Source organism: Podarcis filfolensis (assembly GCF_964270895.1).
Source record: "Podarcis filfolensis genome assembly, chromosome: 6".
Taxonomy (NCBI): Eukaryota; Metazoa; Chordata; class Lepidosauria; order Squamata; family Lacertidae; genus Podarcis; species Podarcis filfolensis.
The window spans coordinates 4,281,735-4,298,869 of NC_139609.1; the positions used below are offsets into that span (position 1 = coordinate 4,281,735).

General features: G+C 44.4%; 1 protein-coding gene across 1 annotated transcript in view; it reads left to right on the top strand.

The window, feature by feature from the left end:
* Nucleotides 1-1,244: 1,244 nt before the first annotated feature.
* Nucleotides 1,245-17,135, top strand: part of PAPPA2 (pappalysin 2) — a 114,719-nt gene continuing 98,828 nt past the window's right edge. The window contains exon 1 of the mRNA XM_083621524.1: nt 1,245-2,247. Coding sequence (XP_083477650.1) covers nt 1,794-2,247 — 454 coding nt within the window. The 5' untranslated portion in view covers nt 1,245-1,793. The remainder of the gene's footprint in view (nt 2,248-17,135) is intronic.

Here is a 17,135-nt window from a genome sequence, read left to right on the forward strand (position 1 = left end):
CCACTTGGCGAAGGCTGCTCAACATCATCTGCCTCTGTGTCTTTTTAGTAGCCCATACCGTCCAGGCGCAACCGCCCCTTTTGCCTGCCGCCCCCGTGGGCGCACTGGAAAGGGCCTTTCCAAATCATTCGTAGGGCCAGCCTCGCAGGAGATTAAAGCTACCACGCAGTGCCCCAAATTGAGGAAGCCGGCGGGTTCTTGATCCCCGCCGGCAGCCAAATTATAATATTAATTTATTCCCTCCAAAGCGCATTCACCCACCCCTCTTTTCGTCGACTGGAGTCCCGCCCAAATCCATTTCGGGAGCGATATCCGCACCCTCCTGGAGCCAATGACAAGGCTTCTTCCTTCAATGTTTTCCTTAACGCTTCGGGAACCTGGAAGTGGAGACTCCGAATTCGAGCGCGAGTCCAAGCGCCCGAGCGTGTTTTACTCGGACGTCGCTTCGGGTTAGAAGTGCAGCAATGCGCACAAGTGTCAAGCGGATGATCTGCACTGAACGCAAGTGGGTCTGGCTTTAAGAGCAAACGTGTTGGAGGGATCGTCTCCCGCGTCACGGGCATCCCGGTTCTGATATTACTCAGAAGCCACGGATTTCCACGTAATGCTGTGTTCAGCATCAAGGTTTTGCTGGAAAACTAAGTTCCACGCAAACTAAAGGAACTGACTTTCACGTGGATGTGTGTAAGGTTGGGATGCTGCGTTTGAAAATCCCTAAATTCAGACGACTTCGGTTCCAAAAGCCCCGATCCTGAACATGTTGATGCAGTAGTCCGCACCGAGTTTAACGTCACGCAGCCCGATCCTAAGGGCATGTTGATTCAGAAATAAGTCTCATAGAGGTGGGTGGGATTTACCCTCAAGTGATTTGTGCGTAGCATTGGAGCTTTATCGGCGGGATCGGAAGGGGAAATGGAGGCGCTGGGTTGGGACTGCCGGGCTGCCACGCAGGTAGCAAGGCCAAGGTAACGGGAAAGCAGCCCACACGCCTACGCTTCCTCGGAAGTAAGGTCTACTTGTTTCAGTGGCTGACCTTACTTACTTGGGCGTAAGCCCACCCGAGCACGGTAGTGCTTCTAAGAGTGAATGGGATCCGGTCGCAAAACCACTCCCGGCATCCCCAAGGGGTACCACCCTGCATCTCTCCGAGCGCGCGGGGAGGAGAGAGAGGATGACGGGAGGCGGGGGCGAGGGGGGAGGGGGCACCGAGAAAGGCAGGAGGTGGAGTGATGTGCAGAATTTATGAGATTGGCCATCAGCAGCAGCATCAATCCTCTTCAAACAAAGCCGAGAGCGAGCAGCTCTCCAGACGCACGCTTCTTCCTATTGCCTCCCGTTCTCTTTCGCAGGAATCCAGCGGGATCGAAGGAGAGCCGCACCTGGGGTGGCCACGGGGCGAGAAAGCGGGTGCCCCGCGCAAGCTGAGCTCCGGAAACGAGGGGCAGCGCACGGCGCTCGGCCGCCTGGGACCTCCGGACGGAGCAGGAGGGCAGGGCGACACCGGAGAGAAGCGGGCGAGCGGCTGGACCAAGGCGAGGCGTCGAGGATGCTCGAAGGAAGCCCTTGAGGGCCCCCTCGGTCCTGGGACCCCGCTGGGCCGGGCGCTCGGGGGAGAAGTTGGCCGGGCGAGGCGATGCACCTGACCGCTCTCCGGCGCTCGGAGCAGAGGGGCTGCAGCAGCTGAAGCCCGGCAGCCACCGACGCGCCCGACGCCGACCCATGTGAAAGGGAGCCGAGGGACCGGCACGGACCCAAGGACAGGAAGCGGCTGCCCCGAAGGTGCGCGCCGGAGGATGGCACGTCCCGGCTGGACGCCGCTGGTGGCCACCGCCGCCTTCCTGGTGGCGACCGCGGGCCTGCTGGGTGGGAGCCCGACGCCGGAGTCGCACGACGGGGAGCGCTGCTGGCTGCGCAGGACTCGCTCTGCCGCGCGGCCGCTGCGCCCCGACGCCACCTACCCGCGTCCCGGGCGGGCGGCGGCGGCGGCGGGGCAGCCCAGGCGCGCCCGGAGCGCCGAGGGCAGCAGCGTGGAGGACACGTGGGGCGAGAGCAGCCCCTTCCCGCGGCGCGCGCGCGCCAGAGCCGGGCCTGCTGCTCCGGGCGCCGTCGCCGCGCTCTACTTCTCGGGCCGGCGGGAGCAGCTGCTCTTGCGCCCGGGGGTGGTGGCCGAGCTGCCCCGCTTAGAGTTCACCGTCGAGGCGTGGCTGAAGCCCGAGGGCGGCCAGAGCAACCCAGCCGTCGTCGCAGGTAAGCGGGAGGGGCGCTGGGACGGGAAGGGGCCGAAGGCTGGGCCAGGTCCGCGGGGAGGAGGCGGGCGCCCTCGAAAACCGAGATGCGCGGGATCCGAGCGCCCGACGACGCTCCTGTTTCCGTCAAGTTAGGCTCGAGGGACTCCCAGATGGACCCGAGGGATGGCGCTGCCTGGTGGTACTTGAAGTTAGATTTTATCGATCTAACGTGCCCCACCCCGGGGGAAAATTAAACAAATACAGATATCCTTTGCCCATTACTTTTCAAGAAGTTTCGACAAAGTGTTGGGTGGGGGTAGGGAGGGGCCAAGACTGGCCACAAAGAGCCACAGCAGATAGGCAGAGGGTCAGACTGTTAAGAATGCTCACCTTTCCTGGTAGAAGTAAGCTTTTGTTCTGTTTGCCACACCCACTCTGAAATGGAAGGAAGGAAGGATAGCTCAGTAGGTAGAGCAGGCGTCAGTTGGAGCCCCACGTTGGGCAGAAGAGTCTTGCATTGCAGGGGTTGGACCCTTGTGGTCCTTTCCGACTCTGCAGTTCTATGATTCTACGATTCTCAACTTGGCAACTAATAACCGGAAAGCTCTTCAACTCTGTATTCAGAATGATTTGAGTCAATTTTCCTGATTCTTTTGCGGTTCCCCTTGAACCCCTTGATACATTACTCGCTTCACCTTTCTGACTTGATGAATAACCGGACTGTCCAGCAAATTTCTATTCCTAGAGTACCTCCAGATGGGTGTTTGGTGCAGGTTTGGTGCTGTTCATGCATACGAACACTTTTTTTGCAGCGGTTACACAGATGGGAAGCCACTAGCATCAAAAAGTCAGCCAGTATTCCCCACTCCCCCCAATGAATCTGGATAACCAATAAGTGGGGGGAAAGTGTCATGCCAACGGCCTGTTTGCAGTATCTTGAATGACCGGTTTGCAGTACTAAGCCCTGGTCTGGAAGCACCCTGACACAGTGGCGTAGCGTGGGTTGTCAGCACCCGGGGCAAGGCAAGTAATTTGCGCCCCCTAACCCGTGGATTTGCGCCCCCTAACCCATGGATTTGCCCTAACCCCAGATGTTGCGCCCGGTGCGGCCGGCCCCCCCTGCACCCCCCACGCTACGCCACTGCCCTGACAGCAAGCATATTTTACACTCTAACATTTCACAGATGAAAATGGGAGTAGTTGATTACTGGTGGATACTCCTGATAATGCACCAAGATTGAGTGCTGAATGCAGCTCTTCCTTGTGTTCTACACATTGCTCACATTGCTGAAGCATGTACTGCGCTACAGAGCAAGGAAAGCTTTTTAACTTACAAGGAAAACAGTTTCAAATCAACAAGAGTTGTTGCACTATGCATGGCTTGAAGCTGGCCTGTGTATTTCATTTCCATTTCCCTTTTAATTTGTCTCCTGCCTTTCTATATTGCTATGCGTAAGGTGGTTTACAAGCTGAAGGAACAAGAAAATAGACAACAAAGATCATACACCTAATAACAATCTGATCCAATACAGAAAAGTCATAATAAAAACATAACTTTAAAATAAACAGCTTATAGGGTGAGTCTTGCTGAATTCACAGAGATCACCTGGGACCTATTTCCAAATAAGTAGGTATAGGTTTAAACCCTTTCAGCCCAATAGTTTTGACCAACAAAATTATATGGATGCATCTTATCATCTTTATCAGAAAATATACACTGTCCAAGGTAAATGGGGACCATTGGAATATATGACATATGGAAGGCTCTGAATTTTTCTGGGTTTTTCACATGTCAAGTTCTTTAGATTTTCATGGAATTAATGAGACAGTGATGTTACTTGTCGTGGGCCTCCATGAGAGAGTGCAGGTTTCTACTTGGTTATGAGTTCCACTGTGCCTTTGCAACAGCAGAAATTGGTGCAAGAAAGAGAATTCTCTCTTTCTTTCCTGACCCAGGTGCCCAGAAAGTAGATTGGGAACTACTGGTAGATTTCAGGGTTATTTGCAGTAGATGAGCAAAGGTTTCTGACTTTGCAGTTGTTTAACAAGGCAACCACAAAATGACTTTTGTCACCTAAATTCATTGCTGAAATGAAGAAAGCCAACTAGAAGTAGATTTGGTGTGAAAGGATTTTGAGCTCATTTAGCTCTGGTACTGAAAATAAATTCCCGGACTCACCGTGTGTCCTGCTCTTTAATTCTAACTGTGTTTCTTTTACACTTGTCTCTGATAGAAAGATTGTGGTATTCTAGTAAAGAACAACAACAACACCAGCAAAGTCAGCCACTCAACCCTAAAGTCTGCCCACTCCTGCTCAAAAACCACCAGAGCAATGCTGGTTCATTCCAAACTATCATGGGAAGCTTATTTCTTAAGCACCAGAAAAGACTAGCTGCATTCAATGCACATTCTTTCCATCAAAGAATTCTAGGCACTGTAGTTTAACCCTCACAGAATTACAATTCCAAGCAACTCTTAACAAACTACAGTGCCCAGAATTCTACTGGGGGGGGGGTGAGGGGAAAACTGTGCTTTGAATATGCTTTAAATGTATAGTGTGTGTGCATCTTGCATTTCAGGAGTTTTAACCATGCTTCCAGCTGCCACAACTACAAAAATTCCCTCTCTGCCAGAAATTGGATTCTTCTGCATCACACGTACACAGGTGCCTGAAACTTAGAGACAGGTTGATGCCAGTGGTGGTTGGAGGGACAAACAACTCCTACATCACCAAACACTATTGCCAAATAATTGTTTTGGTTCTTATGGTCTCATCCAGGGGGTGTTGCCCAATGGTGTGCTGTAATACTGTGTGGTTTCTGATGCAACTGTCAGAAGTTGCCATGCCGTGCAACTTGAGCAGTTAAATCACAACTGGTGTGCATGTGAGCAGAGATATTTTCCTGTTTTACAGATGAATATTGGAGGTACAGAACTGGACATTTGGGGTCAAACTAATTTGAGCTCCAGGGTGGAGTTACGCAGTCTGGTCTGTAATGCAGACGTCCATTCATTCATTCATTCACTCACATCATTTTCACTCTGCCTTTCCAAAAAGATGCTTGAGCTGGCTTGCGCAGTGAAAAGTACAAATAAGAGTTATGAGCAAAGAATAAAATAGGCAGGAAGAAATGTATAGTTTAATTAATGCTAGGCTGGGGTGGGGGGATTGGATTACCTTTAAGAAAGGAAGGCAAAAGCCTTCCTGTTGATTTAATGATTTCTTTGTAAGGAAATGGGCGAGCAGCAGCAGGGAACCTTTTTTGGGGGGGCAGGGCCCCCTTAGCCCCCACTCGCTACAGGTCTGTGCCAGCTTATGGGCATCGGGTGAAGACATCCCTGCCCCTCCTCTGACCTGTAAAACAGTGTGACTTCAAGCCACTAACCTAATGTGTCCAAGGCTTAGGGCACAAAGTATGGCTTGTTTAACTGTGCTGTGCATGAGCTCAAGTTCCCCCACTTTGTTCCTCCCTTATTTATTCTATCAAAACAGAATTTGTGTGCTGCTTAATTGAAAAGAAATAGCTTTCAGCCGTTTACTTAAAATGTAAAAGCATCACAACCATTGAGACAAGTCTGAAGTTAAAAACAAGCTGACTTAAAAAACAACAACCCAGCTATAAACCATTTTTAAGTTTTCAAAAGTGATGGAACAAACCACAGAGTGGCAGTCTTAGCGTTACATCTGAACTTTTCTCGCCAAACAAGCCATCAGCTGAAATCAAGGTTTGTTCTTGGCTTCCTGATCTAGGTTTGTTGAGGAGAAGCAAACCTCAAAAACTGGTTTGGATTCAGTGCTAAGCCTGTGGTTTGCTTCCCTCCCCAGCTAAAAGAGGAGCAAAGTGGGAGCCCTCTGGGTGCAGAGAGAAATCATCCTTCCTGGTTTACCATTACTTCTGAGCATGGCCCCTGGCTGAGTTCAGCTCTGAACTTTGGCTTTGTGTTAGGTGCTCCTTCTCCCGAGTGGCCACAAGGAGGAAACACGAAGCTTCAGTTTCCATTTTTGACTAACTGTGATTTGTTGTTATGTCGCAACTCAGAACTGTGGTTTGTCTTAACTATGGTTTAAGGAAACAAGCCAGGATCTGAAACCACAATTTGAAGTTGGCTTTGCCCTCCAAGCCATAATTAAGACTAGCCACAGCTTGACTGCCTTGAGACATGGCCACAAAATGCAGTTATCTTAAAACGGAAGCAAAAGCTTCCAGTCTGCTCCTCGTGACTGTGGTGGTGGAGGAAAAGTGGAAAGGGAGTGCATAAGCCCAAGGCTTCTTCATGGAACACTAAAGCAGCCTTAGAATCATAGAATTGTAGAGTTGGAAGGGGTACCATGAGGGTCATCTAGTCCAACCCCCTGCAATGCGGGAATGTTTTGCCCAGCGTGGGCTCAAACCCACAACCCTGAGATTAAGAGTCTGATGCTCTGCCATAGAACCATACACCTTTGCCTTCCTGGGCCTGGGATAGCTCAGACAGGAGAGCATGAGACACTTAATCTCAAGAGTTCTGGGTTTGAGTCCCACATTGGGCACAAGATTCCCGCATTGCAAGGGGTTGGACTAGATGACTCTCGTGGTCCCTTCCAACTCTGAGATTCTGTGATTCCATGTTTTAGCTGGAGTCATCTCTGATGCTGGCTGTGCTGGCCGAGACCGACAAGAATTGTATTCCTTTTTTTAAAAAAATTTTTTAATTAGTTTTCAACATATCATTTTCAACAGTAATTAAACATACTTTTACATCTTATACAGTTTTTTTTACATCCATCAATCACATCTGAAAATTTTCCAATCTATTCACTTAATTTACAGTTCTTATTTTCACTATTACATCTAAATCTCATAACTAATAGCTCTCTTCTTTGCAATATTTCTCCTTACAAAACTTCTTGTAGTCCTACTAGCGTAATTTGTTGATTACAGTTGCTCTTCAGATAATTCCTATATTTCTTCCAATCTTCTGTAAATCTCTGGTCCCACAGGTTTCGAATCCTTCCTGTCATTTTATCCAATTCTGCGTAGTCCATTAATTTCGTCTGCCATTCTTCTTTCATCGGTATTTCTTCTTGCTTCCATTTCTGAGCCAACAATACTCTTACTTCTGGTAAAAATGCTTCTGGTTTTTTTAGAAATGTATATTTCAACATCTTTTTCATCTCATTATATATCATTTCCCAGAAGTTTTTTACTTTCTTACATTCCCACCACATATGATAAAATGTTCCGACAAGAATTGTATTCCAAAACCACTGGAGGGCGCCAGGTTGGGGAAGGCTGCAGTAAACCACAGTTTGGCATTGGACCAAATGCAGGCACTGGATATTTGTGGCCCAAGTGGTATTATTTTCTGACATACCTGCATGTGTCAATTTCCCCGCAGTTTCTTAAAATAAATCCAGTAGGTACTGGGGACCAGTCTCTTGCAGGAGTTCCAGAGGTTTTGTGATCTGCAATAGTTTGTGTGGTAGGGCTGATTTGTATGGAGCGCTGCTTTGAGGTGTGTATGTGTGTGTTAATGTGGTCACTGCAGTTTACGTGATCATGATGGTCCTTTTCCAAGCCGCCTTAGTTGTTCTGGCCAGGCACATTGGCTCTGCTTAGAGATGCCTGTTCCTGCAACCAGTTCTACATGCGATATCCATTAGGTCACAAGCCTGCTGGTGATCTCCATGAGAGGAGGTCAGGAGGGACATCCTTTCAAATGTCCCACCTTGTTCCCTGCTTTAGTTACGAGTGCATACAATTCCTCACTCTCACCCTTACTGCCTTCAAAGACCTTGCCTCTCTGCTAGTCCTTGATTGAAATCGTTTTCTGCGGTGGTAATGCAGAACTTAAAACAACAACAACAACATTTACAGGAATAGTATATATCTATATATAGAATTAGTATTTCTAGACTGCTTTTCTACCCATAGGCTTCCAAACTGGCTCCCAGAATAAAATAGATAGAATCCAAAAATAACATTGAAATGTAATACAAACGCAAGCAACACAGCTGAGTGGCAGCAGCGTAATGATGACATATAAAACAGAACAATAAAAGCCAGGGCAGGGCAAGCACCCAAGAGACAAGACCAAGGGCATTAAAAGCAAGGCAGTCTCAACTGATAGTTGGGGAAACCTCTAGAATAGGGATTAGACCAACCTCCTGGGAGAGGGAGTAGGATAGCCTTGGCAAAATTCACTGCATGGATTGAACCAGACTTCCACATTTCCAGAATGAATTGCAGCTTGCAGAATTCTGGATTCCTGTTTTGCTTCAGGTTGGGCTACATAACCTAGTGTAGCATTTTTTGAATGTTAAAAAGTTATATATGCGCTCAGTCTTAACACGGGGTGTCTGAGAAGCCCAACTGCTGAGCAAGCTTCAAGTCACGCTGAAGTTCTTGTGGTGCCTGCTGCTTTCCTGTGATCTCAAGCGCTCTGAGTAGAATCTGGACCAGGGAAGGCTCATCACAGTGCCTGTGAAGCTTTGTGGATTACCTCATAGCATGAAACGGCTTCGCATGAACATGCTCTCACCATGTAGCTTGGGTAAGCCGCCTGTTTTGTCACTCACCACATCAGCTTCCCGAAGACTGTGCAAAACTAGAAATATTAATTTGATGAGATTTCCTGCCTAAGTGCTAAGTTGTGGTTAAGAGGTTCATCACCCCCTCAGTGTGGGTCTGTGGATTATAGAGCCAGCAGCTGAGTCTAACTCGAAACATTTGTGAAACAAGCCCTGCTGAAAGAGTCAAAGCAGCAGAAAATACTGGCTTTGCTGCCACTGGGGGGCACCCTTGGAGTACACGAAGGTAAGCCTGGCAAGGCTTCCTAGTTTAACTGACTGGCACTCTTGGAGGAAACAGATTGTGAGTCTGGGTTCAGGCCTGGAGCTAGCCCTGGCCACCCTGACAGATAACCTTTTTTTGAGGGAGAGACTAGGGGAGTTCAGCCCTCCTGCTGCTGTGAGATTTGTCAGCCGCTTTGGACACCATTGAATGTGCTGTCTCCCTGAACCATCTCCATGGGTTGGCACTGATTTACAGTGATTCCAGAGATTAGAGGTGGGGCAGTACATGTCTGCATTTGGGCCAATGCTATATGAGGCCATTAGGAGCAATCATCAGAAGGTTGATGAAGCTCAGCTCTGCTTTCCCAATGAAACCAAGTTGGCAGAGGTGGTGCCTAAGCTGAACCAGTATCTGGGTGCAGTGGTACAGTGGGTGAGGGTTAACAGGCCGAAGCTGAACCCTGTGGCTAAGTGGGCCCCAAGTACTGGGGAGTCTGCCTGTTACAATTGGGAATGCCCTCCCTCTGAAGAGCACCTATCATTAGCGTCAGCTGCTGCACCAACTGTGCCCTTTCCTGGACAGGAAAGCTTGGCCTCTGCTACATGTGGATTGGTAACCTCACATCTGGGCTATTTTAATGACGCTCTGTAGGTGAGGCTTCCCTTGAAGCTGGTCTGGAAATTGCAGCTTTTGCAGAACTCACAAGTGGTGCTCCTTGATTGGGCATACATTATGAGATCTGCTCTTGCTGCCTATTAGTCACGGAGCTGGTTTAAGGTGATGCTACTTACACACAAAGCCTCAAATAATTCTGGACCATCTTCTTCCTCACTGCCCAGTAAGGGCACCACTGTCAGCTAAAGGGGCCAGGGTAGATTTTGCCATGATCTGATAAGTATCATCTTGTGGTAATACGGGGGTGGGCTTTTCCAGGGGTGGCACCAGTGTGGAGGAATGCTATCCCTGCTGAAATGCGAGATGACCCATCCGTGTTGATTTCTTTTGGCTCCCGAAAATGCACCTGTTTAGGCAGGCATTCCCCTGAACTGGTCTTACTGTATTAACAGTTTTTTTTAAAAAAAATTATTTTTATTGTGTATCTTAATTATGTATTGATTTTATAGTTGTAAACCGCTTTGAAGCCATTTTGGTATATAAAGCAATATATAAATTAATAAAGAAAAATTGGTGCAGGGGAGAATTCCGCTTTTCTTAGCCCTAGAATAATAATTAAAAAGCAATATTGACCAGACTTTGATGGGCAGGGTACAAATAATAAATTTGTTTGTTTATTTATTTATTGACCAGTGCCTACCACCGTGGCAGTCCACAAACACCAGGTGGGTTAAGGAGACCGTTCCAAAGACTTCTAGGACAGTTCCCTCCTGGTCTGCATAGCTTGTGGTCCACTGATTTGAATTCAGTCCACCTGCCATTTGCCAGGCCCCATCCTTTCTGCAATCCCAGGCCATTGGCAAAGACAATAAGTTTACTGGGCTCTCAGAAAAAGAGCCACTGTGCAAATGATGGGTGAGCTGTGTTTGCACTGGTGAGCCAAAAGTTTCTGGCCCGAACTTCTCAGAACTCTTCATTGCATTACATTTCATGCTAATTATGTGATAATTATAGGAATGTGTTTTGGGGGGCGGGGGCAGCATTGCAAGGAGGAGCTTGGGGGGAAGATGATGTGTTTTCTAGCCCAGATTTTCCTGAGGTGCTTTTCTAGCTTCTGTTTCTAGAGACCCTTTGTTAGCGTTTTCAGATTTTTCAAAATATGTTGGTATGTGAGGATGGCTTGTGTTTGAGACGTGCAACACAACATATTCCACCAGCCTTAAAACAGCAAGGAACTGTAGAACAGAAAGGTTCAAAGATCTCTCGATTGAAACCTCTAAAGCTCAGGCTTAGTTCACACTGCAGGATTTGATATGGCAAAACTGTTTCTAGAAAGTATTATTTCAGGCCAGGAACGGGGGTTCCCAAGGTGAATTTTCTTCTATACAAACATATTCCCTACACATAGAAAGATAGCAGATTAGAGAAAAAGTTACATTATAACCCTGACAGCTAGCTTTTTAGATGGAGGAACATTAAACGATTTGGCCTGTTACCTACAGTTCGAAGTCACATAATCCAGCTTTAAAACCCCACCTGCTCTTTTTGAGCCAAGCACTTATGTGGAAATATCTCCAGAGTAGACCAACATGACATGGAACCCAACTCCCCAAGCTGAATGTGGTCCACCTGCCATGCATTGGGGTCTGCCAGGTGCAGGACCTTTGCAACCATTATAGGTGGGCAACCTGACAAGGAACACAAAGGGTTACTCAGAATGGCTGTTGGGCTGTACAGCTGCACAGGAGAGGAAAGTCGGAAGCCTCCAGGGCATATGACCTTGTTCCTCTGGAGAGTCAGTCCTGGGGAGACCCTCTCAATTAGGTACTTCTGTCACGCAAAGTCTTCCCTGGATGGGAGCCAGGCAGTGCTTTGATTGGTTAGAGAAGGAAGGAAAGAGAGTGACTGGCAGGAAAGCTGATGGCAAAGCCATTGCCTGGGAGCTTCTGCATTTATATACTCAGCCCCTGGCAGCTGACCAGAGAAGTTTAAAGTTTATGAGGGAGGGAATTTCAGGTCACCGTTTCCAAACCCAGGGCTGCTAATTCTGTGCTTCAGTTCCTCACTTTCTTTTTTTAAAAAATACAATAAAGACTGCAAAGAACAACATAACGAGACTGCCATTTTTAAGGAGAAAAGGGAATCTTTCTGATTTTAGTCTTATTATTGTCTGTAAAATATAGCTAGTGATATTCTTTTTCTTGCATCCCCGCTCCCCAAATAACATGAGGTAAGTTTGTGAGACAACATAAAGTAGCCTAAAGGGAAGCAGATTTTATCACCCTAGTGTTGCTTAGAAGCTTGTTTGGGGGACTTCCAGATATGTGCTGCACTTGATTTTGTTTCCGTATAGGTTTGCTTGAAGTTTTTGTGTAGGAATCCAAAACTCCTGCACGTTCGCACTAAGAGCAAAGCCATGAACCAATTTGTTCACACACATTCCAACAATACTGACTATAGCTTGGATGTATTAGGTGAAGCCTTACAGGGCCAGCGTGCCAGCTATGAGACTTGTATTTTTCCCCTTTATATTTCTGCCATCTTTCTTACACCATCACCCAGTTTTCTCATTCCTCCTTTCATCTACAAAAATAATTATCACCAGGTTCTGAAAACAGGTGGAGAGCTGATGTAATGCATTTTGCTCCTCTCAAAGGCTTGCCCTAGTCATTCTCCCACACCTTGACATAGGATGGGTTGTCATCCAAAAATGGCATTTCTGGGGGTATTCTGTATAAATAATACCCTTCCCTTGTCACTTTAAAATACTAGAAACTGTTTATGGAGAGCATTCTGCATGACTTGTATCAGGGGTGGGCTAACTTCATTGTTATGTAGTCTACCTGTTTCTCTTTTTAAAAATCAAAGTCCCTCTTGTCCACCCGCATGTTTTAGATTTACAGAATGAAGACGCACAGTGAATATTTTGTTTTTTTAAAAAAATATATTTATTGAAGTTTTACAAAAAAAGGTTACAAAATAAAAAAGGTCATATAAAAAGAAAAAGATACAAAAAAGAGAACATAGAAAAATACATGAAAATGAAAAAAAAGGAATAAAAATACAAAAGACAAAAGACAAATAGCTAAAAAAGAGTTAAAAACAAATCCATTTTTTGTAACTTTGAACTCATTAGCTTATTTCCTTGGCCTCCTCACACCTCCCCTTTTAGTATTCCCATTTAAATAATCAAATCAGCAAATCCTTACCCTCTTTCGTTTATCTTAACTCTGTATCTTAACATATTATAACTCTATATTTTCATCCATTATCAATTCATTTTTGCATATTCTTATTAACTTTGTTGCTAATGCCACTTATTTTCAATCCAACATCATTTTAACATTCATTAATTTTACAGTATTTCTGAAGATAGTCTTTAAATTTCTTCCAGTCTTCTTCCACCAACTCTTCTCCCAGGTCTCGGATTCTGCCAGTCATTTCCGCCAATTCCATATAATCCGTCACCTTCATCTGCCACTCTTCCAGGGTGGGTAGCTCTTGTGTCTTCCAATACTTTGCAATAAGTATTCTTGCTGCTGTTGTTGTATACATAAAGAAAGTTCTATCCTTCTTTGGCACCAATTGGCCGACTGTGCCCAGGAGAAAGGCCTCTGGTTTCTTCAGGAAGGTATATTTAAATACCTTTTTCATTTCATTATATATCATCTCCCAGAAAGCCTTAATCTTTGGGCACGTCCACCAAAGGTGAAAGAATGTACCTTCATTTTCTTTACATTTCCAACATTTATTATCGGGCAAATGATAAATTTTTGCAAGCTTGACTGGTGTCATGTACCACCTGTACATCATTTTCATAATATTCTCTCTTAAGTCATTACATGCCGTAAATTTCATACACAACTGTTCCCAGTCAGCAAACATAATGTTATGACCAATATCTTGTGCCCATTTAATCATAGCAGATTTAACCGTTTCATCCTGCGTATTCCATTTTAACAGCAAGTTATACATTCTTGAAAGTATCTTAGTTTTGGGATCTAACAGTTCTGTTTCCAATTTTGATTTTTCCACCTGGAAGCCAATTTTTTTGTCCAAATTATAGGCCTCTCTTATTTGATAATAATGAAGCCAGTCTCGCACTTTATCTTTTAATTTCTCAAAATTCTGTAATTTCAGTTTGTCTCCTTCTTGTTCCAATATTTCCCAATATTTCGGCCGTTTGACCTCCATATTGAGCTTTTTCTGAGCCTTTGCTTCTATTGGTGACAACCACCTTGGGGTTTTATTTTCCAGTAAATCTTTGTATCTTATCCAGACATTGAACAATGCTTTCCTGACAATATGGTTTTTAAATGCTTTATGTGCTTTAACCTTGTCGTACCACAAATATGCATGCCAACCAAAAACGTTGTTAAATCCTTCTAGATCCAAAATGTCTGTGTTCTCAAGAAGCAGCCAGTCTTTCAACCAGCAGAATGCTGCTGATTCATAGTAAAGTTTAAGGTCTGGCAGGGCAAATCCACCTCTTTCCTTTGCATCAGTTAATATTTTAAATTTTATTCTAGGCTTCTTGCCCTGCCAGACAAATCTGGAAATGTCTCCCTGCCACTTCTTGAAACAGTCCATCTTGTCCAATATTTGCAATGATTGAAACAAAAATAACATTTTTGGCAATACATTCATCTTTATAGCAGCAATTCGACCCAACAAGGAAAGCTTCAAACTTGACCATATTTCCAAGTCTTTTTTCACTTCTATCCAACATTTCTCATAGTTATCTTTAAATAAGTTTAAGTTCTTAGCAGTCATATTAACCCCCAAATATTTTACTTTCTTAACTAATGTTAAACCAGTCTCCTTCTGAAACCTCTCTTTCTCAATCGGTGTTAAGTTTTTCTCAAGCACTTTAGTTTTTGACTTGTTCAGCTTAAATCCTGCCACATGACCAAATTCTTGAATCAGTTCTAATACTCTTTTCGTGCTAGATTCTGGCTCCTGTAACGTCAAAACTAGGTCATCTGCAAAAGCTTTCAATTTATATTGTTTGGCTCCAACCTGAATACCTTTAATCAGACGGTCCCTTCTAATCATATTCAGCAAAACCTCCAGAACCGAAATAAAAAGCAATGGGAAAATTGGGCAGCCTTGTCGTGTCCCTTTCTCTATCTTAAATTCCTCTGTCATCACATTATTAACTATTAACTTAGCCTTTTGTTCTGAGTAAATTGCACTTATACCATTTTCAAACCCTTGGCCCACCCCCATTTCCTGAAGATTTTTCTTCATAAAATTCCAAGAAATATTATCAAAAGCTTTTTCCGCATCTATAAAAATTAAAACTACTTTGGTATTGATGTTCACTTGCAGCTTCTCCAAAATGTTAATTATATTCCTCGTATTGTCAGACAAATGTCTACCTGGGAGAAAGCCGGCTTGATCTTTATGTATCTCTTCAACTAATACCTTTTTTAATCTATTAGCCAAGATATCAGCAAAAATTTTGTAATCCACATTAAGCAGGGATATGGGGCGGTAGTTCTTAAGTTGTGTCTTTTCAGACTCAGTTTTCGGTATGAGTGTAATGTAAGCTTCCTTCCACGACTCTGGCGCCTTTTCCCCCTCCAAAATTTCATTACAGACCTCCTTTAGTGGCTGAATTAACCAGTCTTTCAGAGATCTATAGTATTTGGAGGTAAGACCATCCGGCCCTGGAGATTTACCCAACTGCATGTTCTGGATGGCACCTTCAACCTCCTGTTCTGTAATTTTGTGATTCAACATTATCTTATTTTCTTGAGAGATTTTTTGTAATCCATTTGTTCTTAAAAATTGATCTAAATCAGTCTCTTTCTGTGGCCCTTGTGTGCATAGTTGTTTAAAATATCTCTGGAAGCACTTTCTAATCTCCAATGGATTCTGTATGTTCTTTCCTTCCACATCCAAATTTGTAATGGTGTTTAATTTTTGTCTTTTTTGTCATCTGCCAGGCTAGCAGTTTCCCGCATTTATTAGCCGATTCAAATGTCTTTTGTCTCATCTGCTTAATTTTCCATTCTACTTCCTGATTTATCATTTTCATGTATTGTACTTGATATAGCTTTATTTCTCTCAGAATCTCTTGCGACTTTGGTTTCGCTCTTAATTTCTTCTCTCCTTCTTTTATTTTTTCCAAGATTTTATCTTTTTTCTCATTTTGAATTCTCTTCTTTATTGCGTTCTGTTGAATCAGAAACCCTCTCATGACCGCTTTGCTTGCGTCCCAGATTACTCTTTTTTCAACCGTGGTATTCAAATTTATCTCAAAGTAATCTCTCAAGATTTTTTGGGCCTTCTTGGTAACCTCTTGATCTCTAAATAAGGTGTCATTCATCCTCCATCTGAAGGAACCGATTGGTGTTAGTTTCATCTCCATCTTCACCGCATTATGGTCGGAGCAAGTTTTTGGGCAAATTTCCACTTTTCGAGTCTTAGGTGCCAGTCCTCTAGTTATCCATATTTGGTCAATTCTTGTCCATGTCATGTTGGCTTCAGAGAAGAATGTTCCCTCTCTTCCAAGGGGGTTCTTGGTTCTCCAAATGTCAATCAAGTCCATATTGTCAGTCAGTTCAAAAAAGGTTTTTGGTAGTCTGCCAACCTGTCTCTGCGACTTATCCATATTTGTAGATACCACTCCATTCATATCTCCCATCAAAATAATGTTATAGTCCATGTAGTCAAGCAATGTCTCATGCAATTTCCTGAAGAATTCAGATTTCCCCTCATTTGGTGCATAAACTCCTACAATCAAAAAATTTTCTCTTTGTGATTGAATCTCAATTGCCACAAATCTTCCTTGTTCATCTTTAAAAACAAATTTCGGTGATAGGCTCTCTTTGGCATAAATAACAACTCCTCTCTTTTTAACCTTGTCCGATGAAATAAACTCTTGACCCAATCTTTTATTAATCAGTACTTTCCTGTGAAGCCTTATCACATGAGTTTCCTGTAAACAAATTAAGTCCAATTGTTCCTTTTTCAATAAATGAAAGACTTTCTTCCTCTTCTCCGGGGAATTAAATCCATGAATATTCCAACTTAATAATTGCAGAGACATGATGTGGTTATTCTATTTTCCTCCAACTGCTCCCAAAAGTTCTTCTTGTTCTGACGGTGGTATCACTTTTTTTTGTTTGTCCAGTCCCAAAGGTGGTGGTGCTATGTCTAGTACTCCTGATCTTAAAGCTCTTAGCTCTTCTAGTACTTCTTTTTGCAGGTCTTCTTCGTGGTCTCTCAAAAATTTTTCCTTATCTTCCACTGATCTTATTTTGAACTTTTTCCCTTTAAAGGTAAAAGATAGTCCCTGGGGGAATTCCCACCTGAAAACAATTCTGTTTCTTCTCAGTAGGGCCACCAGATCTCCGTATTTGGTTCTAAGATCCAATAGATGTTTCGGTATATCCTTAAAAATCTCCACTCTCGAGACGTTGATCTCCAAAGTCTTCTGGAAGTGCGCACTCAGTATTTTATCTCTCTCTTCTTTCGTTCGGAGGGTAACCAAACAGTCTCTCACCC